This window comes from Astatotilapia calliptera, chromosome 13, assembly GCF_964374335.1.
Source record: "Astatotilapia calliptera chromosome 13, fAstCal68.1, whole genome shotgun sequence".
Classification (NCBI taxonomy): domain Eukaryota; kingdom Metazoa; phylum Chordata; class Actinopteri; order Cichliformes; family Cichlidae; genus Astatotilapia; species Astatotilapia calliptera.
In genome coordinates, this window is record NC_137434.1 from 6,848,819 (window position 1) to 6,866,850 (window position 18,032).

The following is an 18,032-nucleotide window of genomic DNA, read 5'->3' on the forward strand; positions in this document are numbered from 1 at the left end:
TTGGTAAAGTGCTAGATATAGTGTGACAATCACTTCTTTATGACACCGCCTCCACGCACACACACGCACTCGTTCTCCACTTCCACTCTTCTGCCTGAGTTAAGGCCAGCTTTTGTGTCCACTTGCAAACTGTAGAGAAGTTCCTGTAATAATCAGACCGCAGCATTATGCTTAATGCTTCATGGAATCTGTGAGATCACTGCGTCTGCTGGGGTAAATGGGGCCAGTGGAACACAGACGATGCAGTGTGTTGCTACAGGTCTGTAGATTCACTCCATGGAATTAAGCGTGCAGGATGCTATATTATATGGGGCGATCGTGGCTCAAGAGTTGGGAGTTCGCCTTGTAATCGGAAGGTTGCCGGTTCGAGCCCCGGCTTGGACAGTCTCGGTCGTTGTGTCCTTGGGCAAGACACTTCACCCGTTGCCTACTGGTGGTGGTCAGAGGGCCTGGTGGCGCCAGTGTCCGGCAGCCTCGCCTCTGTCAGTGCGCCCCAGGGTGGCTGTGGCTACATTGTAGCTTGCCATCACCAGTGTGTGAATGTGTGTGTGAATGGGTGGATTACAGGTTGTGTAAAGCGCTTTGGGGTCCTTAGGGACTAGAAAAGCGCTATACAAATACAGGCCATTTACCATACCAGATATTTTCAGCTGTTAGCGCTAATGAATGAAGGCAAACATATCTTGTAAAGCCTTCAACTTTAGATTATGTAGCGTCTTAGTTACAGTCATTTGTAAGTTTGAGTTATCTTTTTCAGTGTTAATCAAGGCATGAGTCAGTTTCCAAGTAAAGACCCGTAGGGGCATATAAACACTGAACATGTTTACGTGGCAAAGATTTAGTTCCTCATAAAAATGAGACTTATATTGTAATTATTACAATGAGTGTCAGAGTGTCCGTTTTTATTACAGTCAAAGTCAAATGTAGTCAACGTTTGTGACGGTGAAGTCAAGCCTGGAAGCATTTTTGTGGCTAACAAGCTGTGCCAGGCTCCTGCAGATACATCCTGAGACAGAGACCGGACACTCAAAGAATCAAACTGAATTTCTCAGAGACATCTGCAACAGGAAACCCTTTTTAAAAATCTTTATTACTGGGGTAAAGTCAGCAAACTTTTTAAAAGTAATCCTTTAAATGCTTAAACTAACAGAAAACAATGCCTCACAAGATGTCAGCTGAATGGTAAGAAGACTGGTACCTACAGTACCAACAGGAAATGTGTCATTCTGGCTTAAAAGCTACTTTTCAATTCAACATCATGTTTTGGTTATTGCTCCTTAATGTTAATGCATCACTCTTACCTACATGAAGGACCTGTTGAGGTGGGAAAGTTCACATTGAATCTGAGTTTAAGATGTATAAGGTAACATCAAAGTTTGGAAGCCAGCCATGATCCATTATGAAGAGTTGCATATGCTCTGTATGTCCTAATGATGTCAAAGTAATCTTTAAAATAAGAGCACGAATCACCAGCCGACAAGCTGGACCTGTGAATCAAATTAATGTGGCTCCTAATATAGTCCAATTTTATTTAAATTTTGATTGGTTTTAAGTCTAGGGTTCCATTTCTATAAAACACACTCGTCAAGGTATACAGTATAATAAATTAAAGACTAATGTGTACAGAAAGTACAATAGAGACCATAAAAGAATGACAAGGGGTTGAATTTCAAAACCTGCCATGTCTCTGCTATACAAAGCCAAACATTGTGAAAGAAAATAAAATAATAAATGGCTGCTTTATGAGTCTCCTTTCTTTCCAAACGTCTGTGAAGCTTATTAGTCATCCAGGTCATTTGTCTTTTAGATGCAGATGGACCACCGAGTCTTGTCCCATGGAGGTGGCTCTTCTATGTTATGCCATACTTTTTTGAAGTGGCTGTTTGGTCTCTCCAATGTGGAGGTCTGGGCATTCCTCGCTGCACTGTACAGCATACACCACATCGTTAAGTTTCTGTTTAGTAGTTTTGTCTTTGGGATGAACCCGTTTCTGTCTGAGTGTGTTGCTGGGTCTGAAATATACTGGGATGTCGTGCTTGGAGAAGACTCTCCTGAGTTTTTCTGATACACTGGCTACATGGGCTTAAATCTGGGACTCTCCACCATTTGACCCTAGAACTGAAGAAGTCAAAGTCAAAGTCACCTTTATTGTCAATTCTGCCACATGTACAGGACATACAGAGAATAGAAACTACGTTACTCTCAATCCCTAGATAAAATAGCAAATGAACATTTAAATATAAGAGTGATTAAAAAATGCAGGTAAAATAATTAAAAAGTAAAAATTTAAATAAATAAAAGAAGCTTCTCAGATGAGAGGTGAAATGTCTTCAAGCAACTTAAAGAAGTCCAGACGCTTTGCTTTCCAAGCTCCTTAGACTTTCTTTCCAAACCTTTAAACAAAATGTTTTTTTTTAAATAACTATCATTTGCACCATATTTCATGTTCCAAAAATCATCTGTCATGAATTAAATAAGATTTAGATGCAAAAGCAAACATAATCTTTATGTGTTACTTACATTAATCGATTGATGGATCAGTTAATATATCATAATATCCTTAGGAAGTGTTGTGCACAACCACTGAGAAACTAAATACTAATACAGAACCATATTTTTTATACACCAGTTTAAAAATTACCATACACATTGGTCCTATAAATGCCATGCATTATCGAAATATCTGGTATATTGCATCTTTTATGCTGTCTCCTTTTGCATGCTTCTTCCACCATTCACCCCCAACCAGTTGCAGCAGATGGCTTCCCCTCCCCGTGCCTGGTTCTTCCTGTTAAAAGAGAGGTTTTCCGTCCCACTGTCTCCAAATTGTTTGCAAGAGATTGTGTGCATGTTGGCGTTTTTCCCCCCCCAATAATTTTAGTTATTTGATATTAAGATGACAGAAAGCTTCAAAAGAGACTGCAACATCCATCATTTGTAGCTTCATCTACAAATGTACCCTTCTCTATGAAGCCAGAATCACTCAGAGCAAAAAGTTCACATTTTTGCAGCAGTGTGTTGATTTGCATTTTGCAGAGACCATAAAACAAAACCAAATCTGTCTCTGCTGTACTGTAAGTTGTATCCATGCTGTCCAACACCTTTTACCTTTTGCAATAACACTTTTCATTTGAACTGTAATGCTTCCTCTGCTGCTGTTGCCTCCACATGGCCGCTGTGCTATGATGCACATGAGTCACTTTCACTCCAGCATCAACCTGTTGGATCAAGGTCCTCAAGGGATTAGGTAGAACTTCAGTCTCTGCCGTCCCCTCTGTTCAGCAGGAAGTAATGAGGTCAGAGCTTTTAACGTCTACTTTGCACGCTCTCTATTTACATTTTAATAAAGCCGTTTCACATGAGTTGGCTGACTGAAATGCAGTTGAGAGCAAGAGGCTGTTTGATGGTGCATTTAGGTGCTCATGAGGGGAAAAGGAAGATGTGAAAACCCTTCTTAAACTAGTTGAATCATTAAATTATAACTGCATGGATGTGCATTAATGTGGATCGCCAGGACTGACTTGGAAGCTCAGTTTTTTTCTGTCTATGCGGGTTCGGTGCCCGTTATTGAAGATAGCTGTTGCGTTTTGCCCTCTTGTGTCCCAAGCTACAAGCTAATAGGAAATGCGACCAAATGTTAAATAAAAAAAGGGCAAAGAGCTCTTTATTAATATTTGCCTTCACACACACTGTATTAAATGGGAGCATTGGAGCAAATAGTGTTCCTTCAAAGTGTTCATTGTTGAAGAAATTCTAAAGGCAAGCCCTTATCCCTAACCTTAACTACATATAAACAAATCAGGCTTCAAATGTGGATCTTATTTAGTGTACATACCCACAGTTGTGTGTATTTGTGCTTTGTCCACAGGAAAATGTTTCTCTGGCAGACATCCTTTCTTTGCAGGACAGTTGTCTGTCTGAGGAGGAGGTGTGGGCAGTGTGTGCAGAGTGTGTTCTGGCCCTGCAGAGCATCAGACCCTCCCACCTCTTCCACACACTGTGCATAACACCAGACACTTTGGCCTTCAACGCCCATGGGAATGTTTGCTTCATGGAGCAGCTCAGTGGTGAGTCTATAGCTCAGGCTTGTGTCCTGTGTTCCTTTTTTAGACATTAACCACCTTTGTATATGCTAATTACAGGCAGTTGTTATTGTTTCTGACTATTTTCAGGGCATTTTTCATATATATAGAATTTTACTTGTCACTTGTTAGTAAAGCTGAGTGCTGAAGCTCACACATGCTAAAGGGAGAAATCAGTTTTATACTTTGAATATAGCAGATCAGATCAGAGCTACAGATTGTGCCTAAATTGCAGCTCGAGCTTTTTTTTCTGACATACAGAGAACAGGCGCCTTTTTCCCCCCTTTAGTGATTTGTTGCCCTGATCTGTATCACTTTCAATTTGCAAATTTCTGCCTGAAAATACTCTGTTAGTGTCTCACTGGATGCGTCGCGCTTTGCCGAGGTCGGCAGGTCTGCCCTGATTTGCACAGACAACATCTTTTACCCCATCACAGGGCTGCAAGGCCCAGTGACATTAAATGAAAATACTCTGTGAGCAACTATTAAGCCTCACCTCTTCTATTCTTCTTGTCTCCTTTGCATCTCATCACATATATGAGCGCTTGCACTGCAGCGTGCACATACTCCGTCAGAAATTGATAAGCATTGATTAGATCAACAGGGTTGCCAGGGGGATTGTTGTTGTGGTAACAGCGTGGATAGCCTAGCAGCACTCGGCCCGCTCACACTCGCAAACACTTCACAGCCGCCGTGGCATCCGTTAAAGTGGTTGCATCCATTTTTAATTTCCACGCATCTCTTCAGTCAGTAATAGAGACGCTTTGAAGTGATGTCTTGATTACTCTGTCAGCTGAAATTCTTCGCAGTCTCGTTTGTTGCCATGCTTTATTGGATTGTGTTCAGTCCGTTGGCTATGATTCACACTGCGAGAAGAGAAAGAAACTGCAGTGCTCACATTACCCTTCTTGCGTTAGTTCTACTGAATAGAGTTCATCTATATCGTTCATCAGTGCACCGCATTCCCAGCTTTCCTTGCTGCACGGCTCCCTATTGATTCCTTTTAATTGAACTGTTTGTCAGATCGCAGTGCAATTTCAAGCAGACACATGGTGTATTGGTCAATCCCATGCCCACACACACAAACAAACGGGCTCTAACGCTGTATCACAGAGTGACCTTGAGGGGCTTTGATGACGGGTCTCAGTGGGAACAACAGTTGCAGCGACACTTTAATGCTGTTTATTTCAGATGATTTACTATTGCGGTAATATCAGGAAGGTAATTGGATGTCATGGTGGGTGTTTTGGCAGCGTTTGCATCGCCAGAGCAGAGACACGCTAACAAAATGTGCTCTAATGGTTTTTTTATACAGCGATGACCAAGAAAAGCCGCGATTTTTCCCACAAGGTTTCACATCGCAAGCTGTTCAGTTTGTGATGAAACGGTGCCGGCTGTGCGCTGTGGGAAATACGATCAGCACATTTGGAAAGCGTGATGAATCTCTGGTATTGCTTGGCTCATGCTACCTGTTGTGTTAAAATGCTGTAGGCATACATGACTCACCAAGCTCCCACCATCACCCTGGAGGCAACTGCGTCACTGACAACGGCTGTCTTTTTTTTTTTTTTTGTTACTCGCCTTCATTGCCCATTTCACTGTGTTACAATATGTCCTGACTACAAAGAGTTTACATGTCTTGTCCTTTTTTCTTTTTTTCTTTTTTTTTGTTCTTGTCTGCCCTTTTATCTTTAATGTTTGATTGAAGATTGAGCTTTTTTGATATATATATATATATATATATATATACATATATATATATATGTATATATATATATATACATATATATATATATGTATATATATATGGAGCTGGATAGCATAGTGGTTAGACTACACGCCTTTGGAACAGAGGATCGCAAGTTCGATTCCTGCCTGGGGCGTCTGTATCCAGTAAGGGTCCTAAGGCTAGACCCCCTATGCTAAGCAAGCCTACCGCAGACATGAGCGAGACAGATAAATATGCCGGCTCGGACGTCGCCCGGATCAACAAGGTCCGCGTCAGGTGTTGAGGAACCAGGGAACCCTGACGAAAAGTGGGCTACTGGAACAAGAAGGCATCGGTGGGCAAGAGACGAAAACAGGGCGTTGTTGGAATGCTACTACGCAAGTAACCCCGGCGGAAGGGGCTACATGAATAGGATGAGGGACCTATGGATTCTTCGATACCCAACATCCACAATGACGGCGAAACAACTAGTAGCTCAGTGTTCCAACATTCGAAAGAAGGGACTGCTCTCACAGCTAGAGATTGACGAGGTACAACACAAATGCTACGGCAAGGAGGAGTCAGGACGCCAGGTCAGGGGGGCGATATCATCACCCCCACCCGAGATTGGGTACATAGCCCCAAGTGCGATAGGAGAAGGATCGTTGAGTGCGAGAGGAACTGACCTGAAAAATGGCCAAGCTTGAAACCTGGATCCCCCGTAGCCGGTTACCAAGATTACGTGAAGTACCCTCAGAAGGTCTGCTAGATGATGTTAATGCAGCACTACGGGCAATACCTACAACCACGATTACCGACACTAACAAGCTGATCTACAATACGGCAGCAGTGATCAGTGAGATGCTTGGCTACAAGTTGAACAGCGACAAGGGGCAGTACCCTCCATGGAGAAGGAGGCTAGAGGGCAAGATCAAAGTAGCACGGAGGGAGGTTAGCCAACTAACGGAGTTGCAGCAAGGTGCGACAAAGAAGGTGCATAAGAAATACAGCAAGCTGCCCATACCTGAGGCCTTGGAAACTGCCAAGCAAAGACTCACAGCCTTGGCCAGCCGCTTGAGGAGGTACACCAGAGCGATAGAAGGCAGGAGAATAAACCAGCTGTTCTCCACAGAACCAGCAAAGGTGTCCTCTCAGTGGCAAGGGAACAATAAGAGAACAGCACCACCAAGGCTGGAGACGGAGCAATACTGGAAGAGCATATGGGAGAAGGATGCAACCCATAACGGCAATGCTCAGTGGCTAGAGGATCTGAGGGCAGACCACAGCGACCTCCCTGAACAGGGTCCAGTAACCATCACAGTGGCAGATATCCAAGAAAGGGTCTCCAGTATGAAGAGTTGGACAGCACCAGGGCCCGACATGGTTCACGCCTACTGGCTGAAGAAGCTGACTGCACTCCACGAGCGTCTGGCAGCACAAATGAACCAGCTGCTAGTTAACGAGAGACACCCGGAATGGCTAACCGAAGGTCGGACGGTCCTGATCCCCAAGGACCCCAAGAAGGGACCGGTCCCCTCCAACTACCGACCAATAACCTGCCTCAGTACTACATGGAAGCTCCTGTCAGGCATCATATCGGCTAAGATGAACAGGCACATGGGTCAATACATGAGCGGGACACAGAAAGGAATTGGCAAGAATACCAGAGGCGCAAAACACCAGCTACTGGTAGACAGAACAGTCAGCCGAGACTGCAAGACCAGACTGACCAACCTGTGCACTGCCTGGATTGATTACAAGAAGGCCTATGACTCAATGCCCCACAGCTGGATACTGGAATGCCTAGAATTGTACAAGATCAATGGGACCCTAAGAGCCTTCATCAGGAACTCAATGGGGATGTGGCGTACAACACTAGAGGCCAACTCCAAGCCCATAGCACAAGTCACCATCAAGTGCGGGATCTACCAAGGAGATGCTCTGTCCCCACTGCTGTTCTGCATAGGCCTGAACCCCCTCAGTGAGATCATTAACAAGACTGGCTACGGATACCGACTACGGAACGGAGCAGTTGTCAGCCACCTCCTGTACATGGATGACATCAAGCTGTATGCCAAGAGTGAACGAGACATCGATTCACTGATCCACACTACCAGGCTATACAGCAATGACATTGGAATGTCGTTCGGACTGGAGAAGTGTAGTCGGATGGTAACAAAGAGAGGGAAGGTAGTCAGAACTGAGGGGATTGAACTACCAGAAGGCAACATTGCAGACATAGAGGACAGTTACAAATACCTGGGGATCCCGCAGGCAAATGGGAACCATGAAGAGGCCGCTAGAAAGGCTGCAACCACCAAGTACCTGCAGAGGGTCAGGCAAGTCCTGAGGAGTCAGCTGAATGGTAAGAACAAGATCCGGGCCATCAACACGTACGCCCTGCCCGTGATCAGGTACCCTGCTGGGGTAATAGGCTGGCCAAAGGAGGAGATAGAAGCCACTGACATAAAGACAAGAAAGCTCCTTACCATGCATGGAGGGTTTCACCCCAAGTCCAGCACCCTGAGGCTGTACGCTAAGCGGAAGGAAGGGGGCCGGGGACTGGTGAGTGTCAGCACCACAGTCCAGGATGAGACAAGGAACATCCAAGAATACATTGGGAAGATGGCCCCAACTGACCGAGTGCTCAGTGAATACCTCAGGCAGCAGAAACCCAAGAAAGAGGAGGGAGACGAGGAACCATCATGGAAGGACAGGCCCCTGCACGGTATGTACCACCGGCAGATAGAGGAGGTGGCTGATATCCAGAAATCCTACCAGTGGCTGGACAAAGCTGGACTGAAAGACAGCACAGAGGCACTAATCATGGCAGCACAAGAACAAGCTCTGAGCACAAGATCCATAGAGGCTGGGGTCTATCACACCAGGCAAGACCCCAGGTGCAGGCTGTGTAAAGATGCCCCAGAGACAATCCAGCACATAACAGCAGGGTGCAAGATGCTAGCAGGCAAGGCATACATGGAACGCCATAACCAAGTGGCCGGCATAGTGTACAGGAACATCTGTGCCGAGTATAACCTGGAAGTCCCGAGGTCAAAATGGGAGATGCCCCCAAGGGTGGTGGAGAATGACCGAGCTAAGATCCTGTGGGACTTCCAGATACAGACGGACAAAATGGTGGTGGCTAACCAACCGGACATAGTGGTGGTAGACAAACAGAAGCAGACGGCCGTAGTGATTGATGTAGCGGTTCCGAATGACAGCAATATCAGGAAGAAGGAACACGAGAAGCTGGAGAAATACCAAGGGCTCAGAGAAGAGCTCGAGAGGATGTGGAGGGTGAAGGTAACGGTGGTCCCCGTGGTAATCGGAGCACTAGGTGCGGTGACTCCCAAGCTAGGCGAGTGGCTCCAGCAGATCCCGGGAATAACATCGGAGATCTCTGTCCAGAAGAGCGCAGTCCTGGGAACAGCTAAGATACTGCGCAGGACCCTCAAGCTCCCAGGCCTCTGGTAGAGGACCCGAGCTTGAAGGATAAACCGCCCGCAGGGGCGTGCTGGGTGTTTTTATATATATATATATATATATATATATATAAACAAAATACAGTGAGAGAGAAAGAAAGAAAACTAGAAGGAAGAGTAGAAGGAACTAAAAGGAGAGTGGGGTAGGCAGGGTTTGTGGAAATGAACGGTCGTGAGAGATTGGATCAAAATGTCAAAGGAAGAGAGAATGCTAACAAGGTAAGGGAGGGACTGATGTTGGTGACATATTGTTGAAATTCCAAAATAATTATTAGAAAAGGGGATAAAGGATGAAGAAATTAAAGAAAAGACATGAGGAGGGGAGAGAAGAGGGAGGATGATATGGAACAAAGGAAGAGAGAAAGAGGAGATGAAAATGGGTAGGTGCAGGAGATGAAAGACAAGGGGAGATGAAAAAGCAAAGTATGAGAAAAGGAGTGACAAAAAGAGAGGTGAGGAAAGAGCAATTTAAAAGAAACGGAAGGAGTAAAATGAAAAAAGATGGGGAAAGAAAAACAAGCAGAGAGTAGAGAGAAGGAAAGACAAGGAGGGGAATGATGAAAGCAAAAGGAAGGAAGATGGCGGGAAAAGATGAGTGAGTGAAAGAACAAAAGAGGAGAGGAGTCAAAAAGTTTAAGAGGTCTGGAGAGGAGATTGGAAATAGAGTAAGGAAGACACGGGAGAGGAGAGAGAAGGAAAGGCAAGATGAGGGGAGAAGAAGAAAGCATACAGGTGAGTCAAGGCTTGAGAACAAAAAATCAGGTGAAGTTAAACATAACTTTAAAAAAAAGGATGAGTTGAAAGAGGTGATAGAAAAGGAGGTGAAAGGGGAGAAAAGCACAGAAATTCACACTGACCTCTGAACACCAGGAAGAGATAGCCTAGCTCTAGCAGACAAGCCCCCAAATTGTCCTGACCCACTTTATTCCCCTTCTGCCTTTTCCGTCTTTTCCTGAGCTCACTCGAGGGAGTGGATGTTACATTCGTAGTGATGTTTTCGTGCATCTGGATGTCCAGTCTAAGCGTCAACCTATTTCAGGAGGACAAAGTGAAGAATGCAGAGCTGCTCCTCTGTGCCTGCTTCCCTGCTCTGATCAGCAGATTGCTCATGTCTTGTTTGCCTGGGATTATCTCTGACACACGCATTAGGCAAATGAAGGGAAGCGTCTGCACTAGCCCACTGGACCGTTGTGGTTTAGCGTGCTGGGTGCATATTTCTCTGATTTGTATCTCATTATGGGATATGCTTAGCAAGTAGGTTACAGTACAGAACTGACATGACTGTACGTCTGAGTGTTTACATCAAATGGCCTGTTTGTTCCCCACTTTGATGAAATGATGATGTTTGCATGCTTAATGGTGCAGTTAATTGGTATGCTTTCAACCTGCAGACGATCCAGAAGGCTCCTTCGTGCCGCCTGAGTTTGACAACACGGGCAGCACGTTTGAGGTGAGAAATGCTGAATCTTCTTACTCGATGTGGTCAAAGGGACAGTGCAGTCATTCACCCCTGGGAGTTTCTCAATACAGCACACAGTGGTGATGTTGCTGAAAGAGAGGAGAGTGTTGTTTGTTCTCTGCTCTCACCTTAAACTCCATGCAAGACAGCAGCCATTCAGTTATATGCCCACCTCTGTGACCTCGAGCTGTGAAACAGTTATATTTGTGAACTTCCTAATTCCAAAATAGTTTATATTTTTATAATTTTCACAATAAATTCTATCTGTATGTCTGTAATAATTAGCCCTTTTTTTTCTCTTTATTCCCCCCTCCAAGTATGCACAGTTTATGGCGGCTCTAAAACAGCTGTTATTCATTTGAGCACACAATTCAATAAATGAAACCATTTATTTCCAAAGTGAAAGCTGTGCGTTACATCTCTGAAGCTTTAAACTGAATCCATTTATATCCATGGTTTGATACATCACATAGAGACTGAGATGTGGAAATCACTATAGATTCTGGCCAAGTCAGTGACATTCATTTTATTGATTATATGCTATTTAGAAATATTCTGCAAATAGTCATACAGACTAATGTGTAGTTACTTACGGCAAGAAGGTTGTGTTTTTGGTAGCATTTACGTGCATGGCATTCTGTGTGTACACACGATCGCTCGAACGGTTGTGAATGAATTCTGATAAAACTTTGTGGGGAAACTAGGAATCAACTAAACTAGGATTCTTACAGACTGAAGTGAAATGGACCAAAATTGATTGATTGATAATACTTTATTCATCCCGAGGGAAATTGGGTTAAGGCTGCCAGCCGTACCAGCGCCATCTTACCCTTCCGACCATACATGAATTACACAAACATCACATGGGGAAGACAGGTCAGAGAGGTATAACAATGGAAAATGCACAACATGAGGAAAGACCATACCAAATCTGTTAAGAAACACTGTAAAAAGCACTGTATAAAAATTTTAGATGTCATGTTATATTTGACCTTTGACTGCTCTTTCTAGGTCAGTAGATTGAACTGAATGTCAAAGTGATAACTATGTTTCTTAATGTAATTATTTCCATTAAGAACATAAAGGCACATAGGGAATGATGTATGGTGATCCTAAATAGCGCGTTATTTTATTATGACTGTGTTACAGTACATACATAATAACTTGAATACGTGTGCGATGTTCCTAAATAATGATTATTTGCACAAATTTCAAGAGTGTAAAAATGGTTTGGCAGGAACTAAAACAAAACAACTGATTACATGTTCACGTCTATGGCAATGTCATGCATACAGTTTGTGCAGCTGTAAATTTAACACCAGAATATAAAGTGTGGATTCATTATGCAATGCACAGGTTTGCATACCTGACATACTTTCAGCTGAGAATCTACACTGGCACATTATTGTTATTGTTCAGAGTAAATTATCAGTGATCTAGGCAGGTGTAAACAAAACCACTTTTATGAAAAAAGTCCGACTTCCCAGCCATAGTCGAGGTTTTTTTGTTTTTGCACCTTGTAGCCGCTGTGCAGATTAACAATGTGCCATTGAGCAAACTGTCCAGATGAATATCATTTATTATTAATCACTGTGTATGTTGATATTTCATCACAGTTACATTTCAGGCAGGCACACTTTGAGAAAAGCCTTTTTAAATATTTTAAATGCGTGTGTGCTATCTGCGATTTTTAACCAAATAGCAGGTTACACACCATTTTGCCACTTTTGATTACTCATATACGCACGGTCAATTTCACTGCAGTTGAAGAGATCTGCTGCGAATCCTGCCCTGAATTACACTTGACTACATTATTCTGAGAGGTGTTTCTAATTTGTTTTCCTCCCCATTTACATTCACGGGCGGTGCGAAATGTCAGAGACACCTGAATATAAAGCAGTTCAGTCTACACCACCACTAAGTGTGACCTCACTGCTAAAACATTAACACCTACATCTGTGTCAGCAAGAACATGGCAGTATATTATGTACACCATAACAGAAGAGTTGTATCGGATTACATTATATTCATTTTGGATGGGTGGATTAGCAAATGCTTCTTTGCTTTGAGTCAGTCTGAAGTGCAGGAATCAGCCTCACAGCTCATGCCTGATACACGGTCTGACCTCTTTTAACTGACTATAATCCCAGACCTCAGTGATTCACTTGGCTGGTACACAGTATCATCATGACAAACACAAACTGTGTCCACAGCTATGAAAATAAGCTTACAGTTTAATTCAACCCAAATTTCCCTTTAACATTCAGCAGTCTAAATCTTAAAACAGACTGGATCGAGTTGTTCTTCTGACTAATGCGTTTAAGCACGAGCCTCTTTATCTACGAATTTGCATACTTTTCATTGTAAGGTGCTTGCAGCTCCAGGTGTAAACATGTCTGAGTACTCTCCTCTGCACATTTATCTTTGTTCCTGCTGCAATTCTTTTAAAAGTAAGTCTGCATTTCTCTCACTGGGCTTAATAAATGTTCATCTCCATTATGTATCCTTTTTCGCTGTGGCTGAGTGCAGCTGTGTAACCACTCTATTCATCTTTTTAGACTTCTCTGTACATCTATGTCTGCTGTATTATGGATACAGCACTGAAAAAACTTTATTGTTAGGAAACAGACAAATGCCTTTCATGCGACTGAATTCTAAAGCTTTCTGCTTCCTCCGTAGAAATGCAGAATTCAAATGTGAAAGTCGCACTGTGCCACTGAGCGGTGCGACTTTTCTCACCACCGCATGAATACATTTGCAGCAGACTTATGTAACTGGATTTCAAAGTAAACTGTGCGTTCTAATTTTTTGCAGTTTTTCTAAAGAACTTCTTCTTCTTGCACATTTGTTTACCACATAAGTATGGATCGAGCCCACTTCAACTGTTGGGAGCGATAGTTATGTGTGGGTCATGAACTCCGGAGCACCTGGTACATATCCACTGCTGTCTCAGGGCTGACCATAATATCCACTGTCAGCGAAGCAAAGCAACACAAAGGCTCCGTCATAAATATGCCTACATGGCAGCGATGCGTAGCAATTATGGCCTATAAAGTCGTTACGGGATAGAGTGTTATTTTGAGCTTTTCTAAACTCATTCATGGATTCAGATCTCTGTGTGTACTGTAAATTCACAGCTGCAGCTGCTTCGTGATAATGACAGCGTTGTCTCCCTGTCTGCCCCCGGCTACAGGGCCATGTTTATTCTCTGGGCTCTACGCTTTCTGCCGCACTGAACTTTGTCATCGAGCCAGAGCTGGAGGCAGATCTGGGAGAAGAAATCCAGAGGCTGCTGGAGCAGATGCAGGAGGAGAAGCCTGAGGACCGGCCGCTCCTGCAGGTACAAAAAAACCTGCTGACTCTTTATTACTGTTAGAATGATTTATAGAAAGCTGCGTGGTTTAAACTGCATGAGACAGCTGTGAAATAATTAGAGGTCTCGCTTCAGAAGGCGTTTTGTCCTGGGATCACACTAAAATCATTATAACTTTCACACAAATGGGAAAATTGGGTGATTTGCCTTTTTGACATGTAGTGAGACAGGAAAATATGGTTAAATATGAAATGTGTCGTGTTGAACAAATAGGAAAAGAACTGAAAAGCAATATCTCGTCATGATCTAATACGATGGATAATGATTGGCCAATAGCAATGTGTAGCCTGTACCGATGCTTTCCTCACATATATCAAGCCAAACAGTACATCCCAGCAGAACACGGAATCACTATTGCTTTACAGTCAGAACAAATATATGGATACTTTGTGTGATTATTGTAGTATTAAATCATGTCTGCTTTTCAACTATTAGACAAACTGACAGTCCATATTACTCCAGTCAGTCCGTGCTCTTGAGCAGCATCAAGTGGAAATAATGTGTCACTGCAAGTTTTGCATTTCACTGTCAGCCTCTTACAAGATAAACCTCAATGAAAAAGAAAAACAGAAGTAAAATTGCTCATTCTAAGTGGAAAAAGGTGTTATATGATTGTAATATGTACTACAACTTTATGAGAACCCTCTCAGAAGTCTGCGTATAAGCATACAGAATAAGGCTCATGAAGAGCTCATGGTAACAAAATCGCAAAAAAACCCAGCAACTAGTCAATGATTATGAGCAGTCATCACTCCAGAAACAGCTAATTGGAAGGGGTTGCCAAAACACCCAGGCAAAAGTCCAAATCTAGAGATAAACAACAGATTTCAAAAAGAAAAAAGGGAGATTAAACACTGAAAATATAGACAAAACTGCATAAACAGATAAAAAGTCCAAAAATGCTCTACAGCTCTAACATAGATGCCAATAATCCAGTGAATATCCACGCAGTGAAACACTGTGTATGTATGTGATGTATGAAAAAAATATGTAGGAGAAATACATTTACTCACAACTACTTGAAAAAGTAGCACATACACACGGTACTATGTATGTGTTGTCTGTTCATGTGTTGCAAACCTGCAAGTGTAACACTCCCACAGGACATCCTGTCTCTGGCTGAAGGACGGCTGTCCCGCACCTCCTCTGCAGCTGTATGCCGCAAACTCTCCTCAGTTGGACGACGCGTGCTCTCCATTGAATCGGTTTCAAACTTTCAAGGTTATCATGTTCATCACGTGTATTCAAACAGATCGCCGCTTAGTCTCTTCCGTGATTTCTCCTGCTGTTATTTTCTTTCTTTTGGCATCCACAGATGGGCAGGAGAGCTCCTGGGAGGCGAGATGGCAGCATTCCAAACCTAAATGTCTTCTTAAAAGACTGAGCTCAGATGACAACACCAAAGATCAGCATGACAGTTCTGTTAAAACAAATGGTCTGTCCAGGCAGCAGGTATGGAGCAAGTTTTTAAAAATGTAGCAAGCAGCTGGAGGAAGAAATATTTTAAAAACCTGTACTGCCAGCAAACAGCTTTTCCAGAATGTTATTGGTACCTATTCAGAGCCGTTTCATAATTGAAATATATGTTTTATTTCATTTTCTGACTGTGTGCTAAATGAGCTAGTGATGCAACATCATGTCAGAAAAGTTATTGGCAGATTTAAGCAACATGTTAACACATTCCTTAAAGGAATCATATACAGTATTTAACTGTGTTTGCAAAGAGTAGAATATTACTATACAACTTGCTTTACAAGATTTTATTTACATTGTTGTTAGAATTTCAAAAACAACTTCTACTATATATACCCCTATTAGATTACCAGAGTTTGTACAATCATAAAGAGCTTGAAAGTCAATATTTGGTATGATCACCTTTATTCTTCAACACAGCTTGAACTCTCTTAGGCAGCTTTCTTGGAATTTCTTTAAGTAATCTTCAGGAATATTTCTCCAGGCTTCATGAAGGACAGTCAGAGCTCTTCTTTGGATGTTGGCTGACTTTTATTCTGTTCTCTGTCACGATGATCCCACACCACTTCGAAAATGGTGGTGTGGTCCATGACAAAGCCGCCACCGTGTTTTACAAATGACATTCACTGTTGTACCTCTCTCCAGACCTCCTGACCTCATATTGACAATGATTTGAACCAAAATAATTCATCTCTCCATAAAACCTGTTTCCACAGATTCTCAGTGCAGTTCTTGTATTATTTGGCACACCTCAGCATTTTCTCCTCGTTTCCCTTGCTTAGAATGATTTCTTGACAGTTTCTTGATCATCTGAAGGGTATCTCTCAGATCTTAGCTGGATTTGCTCCAGTTTCTGAAGGACATGACTTTTAGATAGTGTTCATCTGCTGCCATAGATCATTTTTTAGCTCTGTCTTTTCTTTTTTTTCCTCCTCTTGTCCAATTACCTGAAATTTCTTTAAGGACAGACTGCAGGACAGACCTTCAGAAAGCCTGAATAACTATTGCTCAAGAAAACTTAAAAATACAAGAAAGTCTGACTGCTTGAAAGAAAAACATAAAGAAATGTAGAGTGGCTTAAGATCTTTGGGCAGTGCTGTATATTTGCACTGATGCTCATATTAAGCTTGGCAAAAGTTTCAAATCATAGGGACCTAATTTCTATCAGTAATCCCTAAAAGCTCGGGCTTCAGATGCTCCAAACTCTTTGGCCATATTTGTATCCATAGATCTGTGTGATGTCAGAGAGAATATCTTCATATGGTCACCTTAGGCACAAAACTCCAGAATACAATATAAAATTGTAAAGCATAACAATATCAAGAAAAAAAACTATGGAGTTGAAAAAGGGCAGAATTGAGATTTATGTTCTTTCCATTTCAGTTTGCTCAGCTATCTAAACTATGGTTTCTGTTTTACCATCTAGATAATTAAGTTTATTTTTTGCCTTCAAAACAGCTGAAACCAATCATAATGTTCTCGATCTGCAGCTGTGTGGGGGCTGGGATTCCACTCTCTGGGCTGAGGACATGGAGGGCAGTGAAAGAGACAGCTTGATCTTGACAGATGAGATGGATTGCCGTTCTCACAACAGCTCCCCAGTGAGGAGGAGAGCGCAGCAGAGGCTGAACAGAGTGAGGGGGGCCCTTAACCGCTCCTGTTCTGTCCCGGACTCCAACAACCCCCCCTGCTTCTCCCCTCCAAGTCACGGAGACATCAGTATACCGGTTTCAGACCTCACTGAGATAGGAGCAGACGAGCACTTGAGCTGCAAGTCTGTGTGGAGTAACAGACTTCAGAGATTCAGCCGGGGAAAGTCCTGTGAGACGTACCCACACTGTAACAGTGAGGACTGCTGGGAAATGTCCAGAGAAACTGAGGATGCTGCCGAGACTGAACACACCAATATTCAAGAGTGCCACGAAAGTCAGTGTGAGGAGTGCGCCCAGGACTTCATACAGGACTTTGTGCAGGAAGTACAGGATTCCTCGTCCTGTACTTCCCTGAACATGGAACAGGACTCTTCTGAAGACCAGACTTCACTAAACCACAGTCTATACATTCCTAATAACTACATGACCAAAAGCATGCTGTTCCTGAATGAAGAATCTCAGGATGAGGTTAGCCATTGCCAGACAGCCTTTAAATTTATGGCTCTATGCTCACATCACATATTTGCTTGCAGAAAAACAACAGAGGTCTCAGGTGAAGGCTGAAGTGGGCTCAACTTTTTTGTATCCTCTCAAAAAAGCTTTGAGTTGGCAGTTTTAGAGGAATAAGAAGGGAAGAGCTGGGTTCATTTCATAGTCTTTAACTGCATTGTATGACCTATGTCAGTACAGGATCTTTGCTCATGTTAAGATGGCTGAAAAGCTTTGGTGAAAAATGCTTGAGTGGACGATGATGATAATTTAAGATTGTTGAGCTTTCACCATGCAGCTAGCCAAGGAGG

General features: G+C 42.9%; 1 protein-coding gene across 1 annotated transcript in view; it reads left to right on the forward strand.

The window, feature by feature from the left end:
- Positions 1–18,032, forward strand: part of kndc1 (kinase non-catalytic C-lobe domain containing 1) — a 49,465-nt gene that overhangs the window by 1,845 nt on the left and 29,588 nt on the right. The window contains exons 2-7 of the mRNA XM_026189787.2: positions 3,869–4,067; positions 10,667–10,725; positions 13,928–14,074; positions 15,211–15,328; positions 15,423–15,559; positions 17,071–17,700. Coding sequence (XP_026045572.2) covers positions 3,869–4,067; positions 10,667–10,725; positions 13,928–14,074; positions 15,211–15,328; positions 15,423–15,559; positions 17,071–17,700 — 1,290 coding nt within the window. The remainder of the gene's footprint in view (positions 1–3,868; positions 4,068–10,666; positions 10,726–13,927; positions 14,075–15,210; positions 15,329–15,422; positions 15,560–17,070; positions 17,701–18,032) is intronic.